The 15569-nt window shown below is 38.0% G+C and overlaps 1 protein-coding gene across 1 annotated transcript in view; it reads right to left on the bottom strand.

Annotated features, from left to right (window-relative positions):
• si:ch73-383l1.1 (receptor tyrosine-protein kinase erbB-4) overlaps window positions 1-15569 on the bottom strand; it is a 439732-nt gene that overhangs the window by 98434 nt on the left and 325729 nt on the right. Inside the window, exons 14-15 of the mRNA XM_024288936.2 lie at window positions 6822-6915; window positions 2436-2590 (exon numbers count right to left, since the gene is read on the bottom strand). Coding sequence (XP_024144704.1) covers window positions 2436-2590; window positions 6822-6915 — 249 coding nt within the window. The remainder of the gene's footprint in view (window positions 1-2435; window positions 2591-6821; window positions 6916-15569) is intronic.

Below are 15569 nucleotides of genomic sequence, written 5' to 3'. Positions count from 1 at the left end.
TTATGAAAACATCGTAGGAATCAGTAAACCCTCAAATGTAAACCTTAGCCACCTGCACCCATACGGGGGTTGAACTGCTCAGGTTTTTGGTTTGTCTGGGCCCGAGAAGGGTCATAGAGAAGAGTGGCCACATCTCAAGGTGACCACAATAGGGTCTTGTTGGCCAAATCTAGTGACATTGTTAAAAATGGAGCATTCGATTGTCTTTGAGTATGGTGATGTATTTGTAAGACGTACTGTCTCATGGTACCATCACGTCACACTCTAGTCACTACTTAGATGTGGGTATTGGTCCGTACCTGGCCACGCACTAATGTCCCATGAACAGGGATACAGTAACATACAAGACAGTATCATCTCTATTGATACTGTGTGTATCTAGCGTGTATTAAAACATTGTAGAAATCAGTAAACAGACTCAAACTAAGTCTTACGCACCGATATGAGGCTCAAGTAGCCACCTCAATGAACATCGATGACACTAGAACGTTAAAATATCATACACGTGGTATCGTGAATTGTTTGTAAATTGCATGTACTCGTGACGTAAAGTCTTTGGTAACTGTGGTGTCACACGTGGTCATTTTTATAGCACCCAGATTTCGCACGCCCTTGCAAATAAAAATGCTGTTTATATCTCGATCTTTTGTCATCCCGGAATTTATTTTTTTTCTTTGCTCCCCCCAGTGGCGGAATTAAGCATTGCGGCCATTTCTTTAATTAACAGGGACAAATTTACCCATCTGGTGGGCTGGATGCAGACCGGATGTTCTTGTTATGATGGTAATTCCTTTTTTGTTCTTTGCTAACCCTAGTGGTGGAATTGTGCGTTACAGCCATTTCTTTAAATAACCATAACTCGCCACAGGAATAGAATAAAAACTTGCTTTTTTTTTTACACCAACATCCTAATGTTTTTCTTTTCATGACTGGACCAGATTTAACCATTTGGTGGGCACCAGATGCAGCTCACTGGCCGTATATTCTTGTTATGACGGCATTTCTTTTTTGCTCTTTGCTTCCCCAAGTGGTAGAATTGTGCATTACGGCCACTTCTGTAAATAACCATAACCCCCTCAACATTTTCATAAGTTTTCTCTTCATACTGGGTAGGATTTACCCATCTAGTGGGCCGGATGTTCTTGTTATGTATGCCGGTATTTTTCTTTTCCCTTTGCTCCCCCTAGAGGCGGAATTCCATATTGCGCATATTTTTTTAAAGAACCATAACTCGATACAGGAATGCGCTAGTAACTTGCTTTTTTGTCTTTATGTCTAGGTCAGATAAAACCATCTAGTGGGCCGGATGTGGCCCGTGGGCCTTATGTTTGACACCCCTGATTTAGAGTAACTAAACTGAATAAAACTTTTTTCACCCAAACATATTTTTTCTCTTCATGACTGGGCCGGATCTAACCATCTGGCGGGCCGGATGTTCTTGTCATACTGGTTTTGCTTTTTTTTCTTTGCTCCCCCTAGAGGTGGCGTTGCACATAGTGGCTATTTCTTTAAAAAACAATAACTCGCCACAGGAATGGGCTAGAAACTGTCCTTTTTTCCTAAACTTCCTTATATTTTTTCTCGTCATGACTGGGCCAAATTTAATGACCCGGATGTTTGACACCTCTGATTTAGAGGAACTATATTGAAAAAACGTTGTTATCCTAAATTTTTTTTCTATTTATGACGGGGCCGGATGTGGCCCGCGGGCCGGATGTTCTTGTTATGCTGGTTTTTATTTATTTTTTGTCTTTGCTTCCCCTAGTGGTGGAATTGCACATTGCAACCATTTCTTTAAATAACCATAACTCACCCCCATATTTTTTTCTCTCCATGACTGGGCCAGATTTGTCTGTATTCGGCCGGATGTTTGACACTCCTGATTTAGTTGAACTAAATTGAATAAAACTGACTTTTAAGTAATTTTACTGCACAGTTAAACTAAATTAACATTTAAATCTACTATTTTCTAATATTATCCTTTGTTGAATCAGCAAACCATACAAAATAACACAAAACTCTTATGCTTCTACCTGAAACGGAGGTCTGAGTTTCTTTGTGTCGCCTTTCAACTGAAACCTGTTTTTTTTATTTAATTAAAAAAAAAAAAAAAACAGTAAGTTCTGCAGCAATCTGTTCATGAAGCTATAAAAAAAAAGCTCCTAACAAAGGCAAATTTGGCCCCTTCCAAGCCTCCCATGGATACGTCTCTTGTTCGCAGACAATAGTTTCGGCATCTCCTTTATTCACAGCCAGCTGTTCCTTTCTGCTTCTTTAATTTTCTCTGCTTGAACATCCCTTGGCTTCATATCTTCCCGTTTGTCAGCACCTGTTCCCTCATTTTCCGTCGATCCTTTTTCATCCTCCCCTTGCTGCTCAGGAGTTGAACCCTTTATTCACGAGTGGAAAGAATGGACTCAAACTTCACTCCTTACCCCTGGGTGCAGTTGGCGTGGCAGGGATGGCATTCGTTGTTGGCCTTGGCGTATTTGAAGATGAAACTGTTGGCGCCCTGCAACCCGTCAGGGCACTTCTCCACGCAGTTGGGCCCGTCTTTGAAATTGAGGCATTTCACGCACTGGTCCGGGCCCTGTGAAGGGAGAAGAAAAGGGAAGAGGGATGAGACGCGTCGCGAAGAGGTGACGGACGAAGGATGAGACGGGGAAACGAACAAAGACAGATGGAGAGAAATGGTAGGATGAGGGAAATAAAATTATGGAAATTGGAATGGGAAAAGGGGAGACGAAAGGTTGGTGGAAAAAAAAAAGAAATATATGAGCAGATTGAGGAGAACTGAACAAAATCAAATTCAAATCTGGCAAATCACGTCAATTTGCTCACTTCCTATTACAGCTAATTTATCTGGCAGGGCCCACATGAATTCCATTCAGTCATTTATAATGTGGTGGGCAAATTACATAGAGCTCATTCTGCGGCAATCCTGACAAAATTGCCAAAATGTGTAAGAAATCAGGTCATTTCATGTGGCAACTGAGCTCCAACCGAAGTTACAATTCTGTAAAGTGTTTTGTTTGTGTAAGCCAGGAGGCAGCTGGGAGTTTTCGTATCACTGTTAATGATGACCGCAGCGACCTGACGGACGGCATCGGTAAACAGCCTTATTGCGCGTGTTGGCGCGCGTGACCGCACATATCGTCCACATGTCTGAAAGTGTTCAAGCGTGTCCGTTTGCATGAGTATGCGTGTGTAAAGGCGCCTTTGGATGATTGACTCTGGTGTTATTTACTACTCAGCTGTGACCAGCATCTCAACGTCAGCAGTCTGTGCGCATCACGGAGAAGTCGCTCTCTTTTCATCTCTCATTTTCCTTCTCAGGGGACCGTCAGAAAAGGTTAGTCACACAATCACAAGCCTTACTGAAATCAGTCATGCAGCCCATTAAATACAACTTCCAATGATGTATCACCGCAAATGCAAAATTGGCCTTTGCAGGACACCAACATTTGTTGCGCTAGCAGTTAAATATATATATTTTAAAGATTTTTTTTTCCAAGTTATGCTTCAAATAATAATTAGATTTTTTTAAAATGCTAATCCTTTAGGCTAAAAGAAGGCAAGTTCCACACCAGCATTTTTCATAGTCTTAAGAAAACATACCCTTTGCTAAAACAACAACAAAAAACGTGAAAACTTCCAAATATTTCTGGGAGTTCCCACTTAGTCTAGCATCAACATTGACCTTGAGGCAACTGAAGGTAGAGTCTGGGGTATGGGGTTCTATTTGTGCCAAAAATTTGGTTTTGTGTCCACGATCTATGACTTTGCTCCTTTATCTATGTCTACTGAACAAGTTTATTGAACATTTGATCATGTCAATGTACTACTAAGCAATATTTTCAGTGTGTCCTGTAGGGCTGTACGGTTAGTCGACTACTATTGGACTAAAAAAAATAGTCAACTATTAAAATAGTCAATAAGTCATTACTTTATATTTATTATATGGAGTCAGAATTTAGTAAAGTTGAAAGTTATGAGGGCATTATGCTAGCTTTTAGGACTACTGATGCATTTATTAAGGTTCTTTAGGCTAGTTTTGGAGTTTAGCTAGTTTTTTTAGGGGGGCTAATTTGGAGTTTACCTAATATTTTTTGGCAAATTTCAAAAAATGTTAGGCTATTTTGGAGTTTAGCTAATATTTTATCTACATGCCAGCTATTTTGGCTAGTTTAAGAATTTTTCCATTTTTTAGGTGGGCTAATTTGGAGTTTAGCTCATATTTTTTGGCTAATTTACGATTTTTTAGGCTATTTTGGAGTTTAGCTAATATTTAATCTACATGCTAGCTATTTTGGCTAAGTTAGGAATTTTTCTGTTTTTTTAAGGGGGGGGGGTAATTTTTAGTTCAGCTTATATTTCATCTACATGCTAGCTAGTTCTGCTAATTTAGGATTTTTTCAGTTTTTTGGGGGGGCTAATTTGGAGTTTACCTAATATTTCATCTACATGCTAGCTATTTTTGCTAATTTATGAATTTTGCCGTTTATTTTAGGGTGGTAATTTGAGTTTACCTAATATTTCATCTACATGCTAGCTATTTTGGCTAATTTATGAATTTTTCCATTTATTTTAGGGTGGCTAATTTGGAGTTTAGCTGATATTTCATCTACATGCTAGATATTTTGGCTAATTTAGGAATTTTTCCATTTATTTTAGGGTGGCTAATTTGGAGTTTAGCTGATATTTCATCTACATGTTAGCTATTTTGGCTAATTTAGGAATTTTCCCGTTTTTTTTAGGGGGGCTAATTTGGAGTTTACCTAATATTTAATCTACATGTTAGCTATTTTGGCTAATTTATGAATTTTTCCGTTTTTTAGGGGGGGCTAATTTGGAGTTTAGCTAATATTTTTTGGCTAATTTTTTTTAGGCTATTTTGGAGTTAGCTAATATTTCATCTGCATGCAGGGGTTTATACTCAATAAATCCCTGTTGTGACAGTAAAATCTGCCCAACACTAGAGGCTCTCAGCCCGCATCCGTTTCCTCAGCTGTTGGACAGGACAAGTAAAAAATAAAAATAAAAGAATTTCAGCTGCATGCTAGCTGTTTTGGCTAACTTGGGTTGTGTGAGAATTCCCCCCCAAATCACTATATAGTGCGATCACCAATTTCTAGTGCTGTCCGAATCTACTAATTCCAAAATCAAGTGTACTCGTAATTTCCCTGAAGTAAAAAAAATAATACAATAACATGTTATAAAAAGGTAGTTTATTCTTACAAATATAGCAACTGAGCAATAGTTGTTGTTTTTTTTTCTGAGTAGAAGTCTATAGGGTTCTGGATTCTTGGCACCACTTGCTATATACAATGCGACGGGGGAGGGGTTACACAGTGCAGTTCTTATATGCCTCTTTTCCACTGTACGGTACGGCCCAGTCCGGTATTTAGCAGTTAGCGCAAAGCTAACGTTGAATTTGGTTATTAAGACAAAAGAAAGTGCCAAGAAAGCAGAGATATTCCTCTTCTCCACCCACTATATTCTCTCAAACGACATTAGAAATGCTTTGCATGAACAAAAAACCCCGAAACAAGGTGGAAAAATAAAATTAGCTCCATGAAGACTTCCATTGTTGTTGTTGTTAGCTTTATCCCCCATGTGGTCCAAATGGCTGAGTGAAAACAATGACCTAAATTTCCTGGTCCATTCTGAACCATACTCTACTGTACCGTACCGCTCAGTCGAAATGACGCTATATACAGACAATGAGCATAATCTACATGGAGAAAACTGTAGCTAGTATTGCGCTAACAACTATATAGTCTTGTATTGCTTTAAATTTGACTTTTTTTTTATTTTCAGTAAAAACTTAACCCCCTACATAGCTGCTGATTTACTTCTAGTATCTTTAACCTTTCTAAACATTTTTTAATCAAAATTTCATGACTTTTTTGTTGGATTTGTGGGTACATATTGCAAATTTTGTAGTATGCTAATTTGAAAAAACACATTGAAGTAGAGTTCACCATCTTTGTGTTAAATTTAAGAAAAAAAGCCCAGTTTAAAGTGGTTACAAATTAAAATTGTGTGTTTTTTCTTAACTTAAAAGCAGCTAAAATCCACAGAGATTAATCTGTTGTAGCTAGCCTAGCTAACATAAGCTAACAGTTTAGTTAAATGATGCAAAACTACTTTTAATCACTTATTTTTCTCGATTGTAATTTAATTCTGAGATTTTAAAAGTATATCTAACAGACAAAAATCATTTGAAAAAGCAACTATCTGTAAGGGACACCAGGAAAATATTATCTTAGCTTAGCTTAGCTTAGCTTAGCTTAGATTAAGTAGCTGGAAAAAACAAATTCTGAAAAGCTTTTCCAATTTCACATCAAACGTTTTCAAAAGCTATGTAAAAATAAAAAGTTTGCACTTTCACATAGATTAAAAAATCGAATTAAACCATAATTTGTAATTTTTTCAGCTTTTATGAAGCACTTTAATGAGCATCTGTCGATGGCATTCTAAGAACATAAAGGTTTTATGTTGAATGTCTGTAGCATTTCTTCTTTTTTATGTCTAAATTCATAAAGTGAGCTTGAAAGTAATTTTATTGTCCCCTCTCTGAAAGCATGTGCCCTCTACAGAAACAGCAGCAGCACTTTATCATGCTTACCATGAACCCTAGTATTCACCTCTCTAAACACCATTTATATCTGTCCAAATCTGTACTAAACAGGCTTTAGTGAAGGTAAAAAAAAAAATGATATAGATACTGAACACACTAGAAGGGATTGGGTCTATAGTGTTGTGTAGCTTCACATCATTTCAGTTTCAAGTTTCATTTAGACACAGGTTAGTCTTACCTGTCCAAGACACGTCAAGCTGTTTCCATCCATTTTCTCACACTGACTGTCGCACTCCAGGCACACAGAACCATTGGCAAACTCTCGCACTTCCCTGATAAAAAAAAAAGGAATACAAATAGAAATGTGAGTTAAAAAATTAAAAAAAATGAGGGGTTAGACAGATGATTGATTTTCTACAGCTTATAGTTACTAATAGTCATAAGGAGCTAGGACCTGTACTTGGAAATAGAAAAAAGTTGATTTAATTCAATTTTGAGTTGACACGGTTTACTCATTTAGACATATTTGTTTAAAAATACATTAATAATCTACTATATGTTTTGAATATATTTATTTTAATCTGATACAGTTCATATACTGTAAAATTTACAAGTGAAATCATTTGTTTTTTAATAGCAAAAACTGTTACTTTGATTCTCAAAAGATCATAAACATTGTTCTGCTTCTCCTGGAGGGCGTTTCAGTTTGGCCACCAGGTGGCGATCACACTAAAGCATTACAGCTTAATTCAGTAGAAGAAAGTATGAGCAAAAAACTGTGTTTTATACCATAAATGGTTACTTTAAAAATATCTTCGTAAGAGTTTGGAAAAATAATGCCCGTAATTTAGTCAACAATGAATGTTTAGGTTGACCAAGTGTTAGCATTAGCTGGTCTATGGGGAAATTCCATTAAACGGTAGCATCAAGCTAGCTGACTTTATTTTTAAGTGCTAAATCGGTTTATATTTTTATGAATTTGTTCTCGATCTATTAAGCTTCTTTTCAGATAATTTTAGACTTTCACTGAAGGCTTTGAAGGCCCTGACGGTAGGCCACAAGTTTTGACTAAAGATGCCCTGGATCGATTTTAGTTCAGTGAATCGGATTGTTCAAAATATGTTGAGTTATTTCTTTACTTTAAAGCACAAGTGTCAAAGTCAAGGCAATTCTATCCAGCCCTCCAGATCATTTTATTTTATTGTTTTTAATGGCCTGATGTTGTCTTGAATTCATTTCTGACTTTTATAATTTTGTCAAAATACATTTTCATGGAGAGTAAAATATTGAAAGTTATTTAAGGTTTAAGTTGATTTATTCTGGAATAATATTCCTGCCTTTATATTATTCATAATTATGTTAAAAAGTTAATGTTTTATAGTTTTTTTAAAAATAGCATTCTGCTAGCTTTTTGGACTATTTCTGCATTTACAAAGATTTTTAGGTTATTTTGGAGTTTACCTAACATTTCAAGTACATGCTAGCTGTTTTGGCTACTTTAGGTTGTTTCAGTTTTTTAAGGCTATTTAAAAGTTTAGCTATTTCTTCAGCTACATGCTAGCTGTTTTGGCTAATTCAGTATTTTTTTTTTTTTTAGCTTCTTAGGCTACTTTGAAGTTTAGCTATTTCTTCAGCTACATGCTAGCTGTTTTGGCTACTTTAGGTTGTTTCAGTTTTTTAAGGCTATTTAAAAGTTTAGCTATTTCTTCAGCTACATGCTAGCTGTTTCGGCTAATTCAGTTTTTTTTTTTAGTTTCTTAGGCTACTTTGAAGTTTAGCTATTTTTTCAGCTTCAAGCTAGCTGTTTTGGCTAATTTAGGATTTCTTCACTTTTTAGGCTACTTTGAAGTTTAGCTATTTTTTCAGCAACATGTTAGTTGTTTTGGCTAATTTCGTTTTTTTCCATTTTTTAGGCTATTTCGAAGTTTAGCTATTTTTCAGCTATATGTAAGCTGTTTTGGCTAATTTCGTTTTTTTTCCCATGATTTTTAGTCTATTTTGAAGTTTAGCTATTTCTTCAGCTACATGCTAGCTGTTTTGGCTAATTTAGGTTTTATTTCAGTTTTTTAGGATATTTTTAAGTTTAACTGTTTTTTCAGCTACATGCTAGTTGTTTCGGCTAACCTAAGTTTTCTTTGCTTTATTTTCTAGGCTAATTTGGAATTTATTTTAGTTGGCTATCAGCTTCACCATTTTCAACAATCAATTTTAGCATCTTCAGCTATCAGAACTAGCATCTTTAGTGGCCAAATTCAGCTAACAGCATTCACACTAGCATTATTGCAGGAAATGCTAAATATCTAGTTCATATTTATGTTAAAAAGTTACAGTTTAGTTATAGAGTGTTCAATAAATGTTGATCCTGTTTGGCCCGTGACCTAAAGTGTTTTGGATTTTGGCCCCTTTTGCAATTGAGTTTAACGCCCCTGCTGTAATGTAATAACAACAATGTCATCAGAGTTAGGTATACACAGTGGGTTGATTTTTTTTGCATTGCCTCAGGTTATACTCTACAATCCCCATGTTTGTCTCGAGTGTGGTTGTGTGCCTTCGATCCAAACATTTCCGTCTCGTACGAGTCTGAATCAGCGGATTTATCTCTTCTTTCTGAAGTGTGACATCTCTGGAAGTTGAACGCCGTCGATAGCACCCGATCAAAAACCACTTTTCACATCAGAGCCATCGATCGACCACTGCAAAGGACGGGCGCCCTCAGAGCGGGATTTCCAAACAAACCCGCATCTCGGAGCGACGGGATAATGAGGATGACTCTCTATGTCTGTGAGGCTTGTTTGTTTTACCATCTGATGCTGCCGGGATGGAAAAAAAAGGAAAAAAAAAGTCAACAGACTCCCTTCTTTTAAGCAGGATTTATGTGATCTGGCACTGAGAGCTTCATATTTCCTGCGGGTATTTGCCTTTTTCTGCATCTTCTTGTGGGGAATGTGCAATGGAAATATCTTAAACAGATAGGGAATCTTCAGGAAGATGTCTGGAACTGCATCGCTTTAAAGAAACTACAAAAGCGGCGATAGAAACACAACTTTCTTTCGCTAATTTTTTAACGCCTCGCTCTGTGTAGTTTGTCTTAATAGAGCATATGCAAGCATTGTCTGAGTATTAAAAATGTTTACAAAAGGCTCCAAAGAGACTCCCATTACAGTTCTCCCTTGCCTTTCATTCCCTTGTTCCAAAATAAATTAGATTTATCTCCTTGAAGCTCTGTCAATGGGAATCCTTTTAAGGAAGGACTGGGCAGTAGAGAGATATATCGGTAGGAAAACCAGAGAAGAGAATAGAGGAGGACAAAGACCTCTGCATCCGTACTCTCTGGGGTCATTTCCATTCCGTCAAAGCCGTTCCTCCTGATTGGCTCCCTTCACGGCCAGGAGTGAGCGGCAAGTGCCTTCAGGCGATGGCCTGATGGGGGATTAGTCCTGCTTAAGCAGGAATTTAAGGAGGAACGTAGACCTCAAAAACTTCCGACAAGATAGAACACACCAAATCTACCAACGCAACTTTATTTTTTTTAAATTAATTACCCATTTTTATCGCCTCCAAAACCCACTTCCTCACCGACCCCAATGGACATCATCTCAGTCTTTTGCTTTTCCCCTATCCCACAAGCCTTTGCTCTCCTTCTGTTTTATTCAACAGACTTCCAAACCAAAGGGAATTAGTGCCTTTCTTCATTAAGAATGGAAACGTAGAACAAGAGCAAGCTCAGGAATCTAAAAAGTTTGAAAATCACCACCCCGAAAACATTTTTAATGAGCCGATACCCAATTCTTTGGAGACACCGACTTCCGTAGCTACACAACAATGAATTGGATGATTCTTTCACTGACTCTATGACAGCAGTAACCTTTGTTGATTTCTCGAGTGTTGCTAGACATGTGATGACGGATGCAGTAATACACAGGCGGTATAGGGGATTTTTAAGACTACCGAACAGAATTCAAAGAGTCAATCCCAATCATCCATCTATTTTCACCAATCCAGAACCAGGTCACTGGAGCGACACTCCCAGCAGATTGACACACTTCTGCGTCCCCAGCCTCCTGTCCTATGTCAAATGCTGGATCTGCCTGAGGGAAGTAGAGGAACTCCACCGAGGCATCCTCCCACACAACAGAGTTCCTCTTTTAATCTTCTAGGATGATCCCGGCTAACCTTCAAAGGAAATTCAAACGAACCAATGGAATTGCTAACACCATAGATTGAACATAGGTGACTGGGCAAACTTTCCTATCTATACTGTTGCATACGATCCAGAAATATGGGTAGTCTAAATGTCTACTAACAATCCAAGATGGGTCATAGGGTATGAAGAACCATCAACTTCGGTTGTGCCTGTAACTTCCCATACTAAAGTCCTTTGATGCCAATTATGGAAGAAGTCCATAGCCAACAACGTGTGTCAAAAAAAGAAAGCTAGACCATCCTATTGGTGTAGAAGGGAACCTTAGAATTTGAGAGCAAATATCCGTGTCCTTATCGTCTCCTATTGTATTTTTTCCAATTGCAGTGACTCACATCATTTTTTTTATGAGTCATAGCTGAATCACTTTCCGAGGTGGAAGAGTTGAGACATCATGACCTACAATACTAATTCATTATTGACAAATAGATTGCCCCAATCCCTACAGTGACTTTATATCGGTGCATCCAGATAAAAAGTTGACTTAGAAAGCGAAACGCCCAACTTATGAGTCAATTTGTGGCCCTTTAATCAACTACAGAGTTGACCAATGTGTTGCGATCAAATTCAAATTTAGAGATACGAACTCATTCTTTGCAGTTTGGTTGGGTGTTATTGTGCGTTTGCTAATGCGGCTAATGTGTAGCGGTGTCGGACTGTGTTTTTTTATGTTACTAACAGGGTTGGAGTTAGCATCGTCACTGTAACATTTGATAAAGCAGTATCAGTCTGATTTTTTGTCGTGTTCCAAATAAGGTTGGAAGTGACACGTATTAATACGCAAACGTGGCTAACGTGTAGCTTGTTACAAACAAGAGTTACTGTGAACACAGGTAATACGGTGTGACTGACTTATCTCTGACTCTTTTGTCTCGACTAATCTGTCTTAAAGTTCTGTGTACATTTTATATCAAATAAGTTTAAAAAAATTTAGCATTTATTGACAGTACAGCTAATAATCCAGAATCGCTTACATAAAGACTCATTCTGGTTGTGTTTACTGATGCCAAAGCCATTTTTAGAGGTACACGACACTTCGTCAAAATGTTTGGTTGGGCGTGTTATTGTTAATACACTAATGCAGATAACAAGTAGCAGTGTTAGACCATGATTTTTTTTATTTTTTTTTGTTACTAATAGGGATGGGAGTCAGCGTAGTTACAGTAACCCTTGTTCTAGCTGTATCAATCCGCCTTTTTACGAGTTGCAAACAAGGTTGGGAGTTACAAGTATTGTGAATATGCTAGCAGGGCTGACGTGTAGCAGTGTCTGACTTTATATATATTTTTTTTCATGTGTTGTTTGTTGTTTATGTTGCCCCTCAAGTACAGGGTTGTGTCAGGAAGGGCATCCGGCGTAAAAACTCTTCCAAATTACTGATGCGAAACAGTGTGTGCTGTATCGCTGTGGCGACCCCGAAAGGGATAAGCCTAAAGTGAACTACTACTATGTTGTTTATGTGTTTTTTTTATGTGTTTTTATGGTTGTTTTGGTTGTATCAGTCTTTTTTTGGGGGGGGGTTACAGGTATTGTGAATATGTTAACGCGGCAAACATGTAGCAATGTAAGACTGAATGTGTGTGTTTTTTCCATGATACAAGTCAGCTCAGGAGTCACAGGTATTGTGAATACTCTAACGCAGCTAACATGTAGCGGTGCCGGACTGTATGTTTTTGTTTTTATTTATTTCCATGTTATTTACAGAGTAGGGAGTTAGCTCAGGAGTTACAGGTATTGTAAATACGCTGACACGGCTAACACGTAGCAGTGTCGGACTGTTTTTTTTCCCTTGTTACGAACAGAGCTAGGTGTTAGCTTGAAAGTTAAAGGTATTGTGAATACGCTAACGTAGCTAACGTGTAGCGTGTCGGACTATGTATTTTGTTTTTATTTATTTCCGTGTTACTAACAGGGTTGGGTGTTAGCCTGAAAGTTACAGGTATTGTGAATAGGCGAATGCAGCTAACATGTAGCAGTGTCGAACTGTGTATTTTTTTTCCTAGTTGCTAACAGGATTTGCTTGAAAGTTACAGGTAATGTGCATACGCTAACGCGGCTAGTGTGTAGTGGTGTTGGATTGAGTTTTTTTTTCTGTATTACCAACATGTTAGCAATGTATGCTAGTAATACTAACGTGTAGCAGTGTCTGACTGTTTTTTGGGAGTTAGCATTATAGTTACGCTTATTTTATTGGTGTGAGTCTGTTTTTGTTTTTTTTTTTCTGTTGCAAACAAGGTTGGGAGTAGGGATGTATCGTAACTACGCTAATGTGGCTAACATGTAGCATGTTTACAAAAAAGTCCTAGAGTTAGAGTATAACTCACTGACTATCTTTGGCTCTTTTGACTTGTTTAATGCACATTTTTATTCAGTTATGACATAAATTTAATAATTGACGCCACACCTTGTAATCTGGTGTTGCCTATATTTTGGAAAATACAGTAATTAACAATATTTCAATTAAGATAAAATTATTAAATTGAGCAAATAATTAAAAAAATATATTTCAAGACGTCATAAATAAGTAAAAAAAGCAGTTTTTCCTATACCAGTTTTATTTTTTTCTCTGTGTAGTTTTTTTTTGCTCTTTTTTTTCCAAACAGGCACGTGAAAGGCAGACAAATAGAGCAATTTTCCCTACAATGGATCACAAAGACTGACTGTAGATACAGTGCAAGGCAGAAGTGTGCTTCAGTAAATCCCATCCACGCGCCGGCGCCGCTCCCTCATCTTCTTCAAAGTTTCAGCTATGAGCTGTTTTTCCACGGCATCTTCAAAGCTCCCCTCCCACAAGCCGAGCCGGAACAGAGCAGCAACAAGTCAACACGGGCGAAGGTGGCTCACTCTCAAACACTCGAGGTCTTCGCCTCCTCCCGAAGGGGGGAGAACACAAACTTGACATCTCTGCTTGCTCGCAGGAAAGTCGTATTTCTCTCCTGGCAGGTGCTGCTGGCGCAGTCTTACTTTGGACGGATGGTTTCCAGTGTTCTGACTCACAACATTTTCCTCATGCAATGGAAATTCGTTGAAAGGGAAGCTAGCAGCTACAAAGCCGTCTTTCTCCACGGGTGGGGTGGCTGGTTGCCTTTTGATGTGCATCTTGGCAACAAAAAGGCATGGTGGGACTCCATAGCTGGGTGGTAAGAGCACATAGCCCGTGGCTGCAGCTGCATTACTTTTCTTATACTTCTTTTCTACAGAAAATGCCACACTTTAATGCAGAAATGCTATCACAAAGATGCTAATTTTTTTCAGTTCCAGTTCTCACAATGCTGGCAAAAGCACCGATGGTTTCGTAAGAATCCCAATTTCTCTGACTTTTCTTCCAAGGATTCAGTCTGTGAACGGTAAAAATGGAAGTAAATCGTATGCTAGGTGCAAATCATGTGACTTTTGAATGACTCCAAACCAAGATTTTCAAAGTTGGAGTCAACATTTGAAAAAGTTGAGTCACTCAAGTCTTCCTCGAGTCAAGAAATAGAAAATAATCTAATCTAGTGGACCCTAACTACAAACCAGTTCATGTCAGGCAATATTTTCCTGAAGCTAAATGAGGATAAAGTTGATGTTCATCCTGTGTAAAATGTCTGGTTTAAACTTTATTTGTACTTTAGGAGTTATGTCGTCCGTTAAATTGGGATATTGATGGCGTATACTTGTATAGCGCTTTCTACCCTCCTTCAAGGGCCCAAAGCGCTTCACAGTCACAGACCCATTCACACATTCACACACTGGTGGTGGCTCCGCTGCCGAACACTGGCGCCAACCTCCCACCAGAGGCAATTCGGGGTTCAGTGTCTTGCCCAAGGACACTTCGACACATGGGCGGGTAAGGCGGAGTCGAACCCGCTCACTTCTGATCAGGAGTCGACCGCCCTACCACTGCACCACGGCCGCCCCGATTGATTTTCTCTTAATCCATAATAGTCAAAGTGGAAGCTGAAAAATCAGATGCAGACCTCAGCCTTTACTGACTTTTTGGTTCAACGCATACAAAAAAAAAAATTAATATATAAAGAAATAAAATCACTAAAACCGGTATTTTCAAAATGTAATCATAAACATGAATAGACCTATTAAACAAGGTTATTAGTAGCAACCTTGTAACGTTAGATAGTGAATATTGTCAGGGGCCGACATGCCATACGCTAACGTCGCTGGGACCCCCAACACCTTGGGAGTCCTGAGATAAAATTTTAAAAAATATATACAATAATTTCCAAACCCAGTATTATTATTTGATTATATCTTAAAAAAAAAAAAAAATCACTAACATAAATAAGATTGCTCCATCCTCCCCCGTCTACTTTTCAGAATGGACTATTCCGTCCATTGTTTTCAGTGACTAACAAAGATGTTGATTTTAACTAAAAACAGAGTAATTATAATAAAAAAAACAATACAAATATACTTAAAAATAGATCTATAGTTGATCAGAGAGGAACTTTAAATGTGAATTCCATCTTTAGACGTTTATCCAAATATTTTGATTCTTGATGGTGTCTGAAAGTGGACCTGTGAAGAAATTATTCGACAGATGTTTTATCCTACGCATTGTCATTCCGAAATCGTCACATATTGACGCATGGTTAAGAACTCCTTAGTGTCACTTTCTTATGTTTTAGGATCCACAACTCATTGTTTTTTAACGTGCTGGCTGTTACATTTAAATCAGGGGTCTGAGGTACCGGACGCGGACCGGGTTAGAGTTAGAGTACTGATACGGGTCATGTCCTGAGGTTCGGTAATGAACCACTGGTGACCAGTGACCGGTGGTTCTAGTAC

Source organism: Oryzias melastigma, linkage group LG2, assembly GCF_002922805.2.
Source record: "Oryzias melastigma strain HK-1 linkage group LG2, ASM292280v2, whole genome shotgun sequence".
In the NCBI taxonomy this organism is placed as follows: domain Eukaryota; kingdom Metazoa; phylum Chordata; class Actinopteri; order Beloniformes; family Adrianichthyidae; genus Oryzias; species Oryzias melastigma.
Note: the sequence above shows the minus strand (reverse complement) of the source record. Positions and strands in the feature narration are given on the sequence as shown.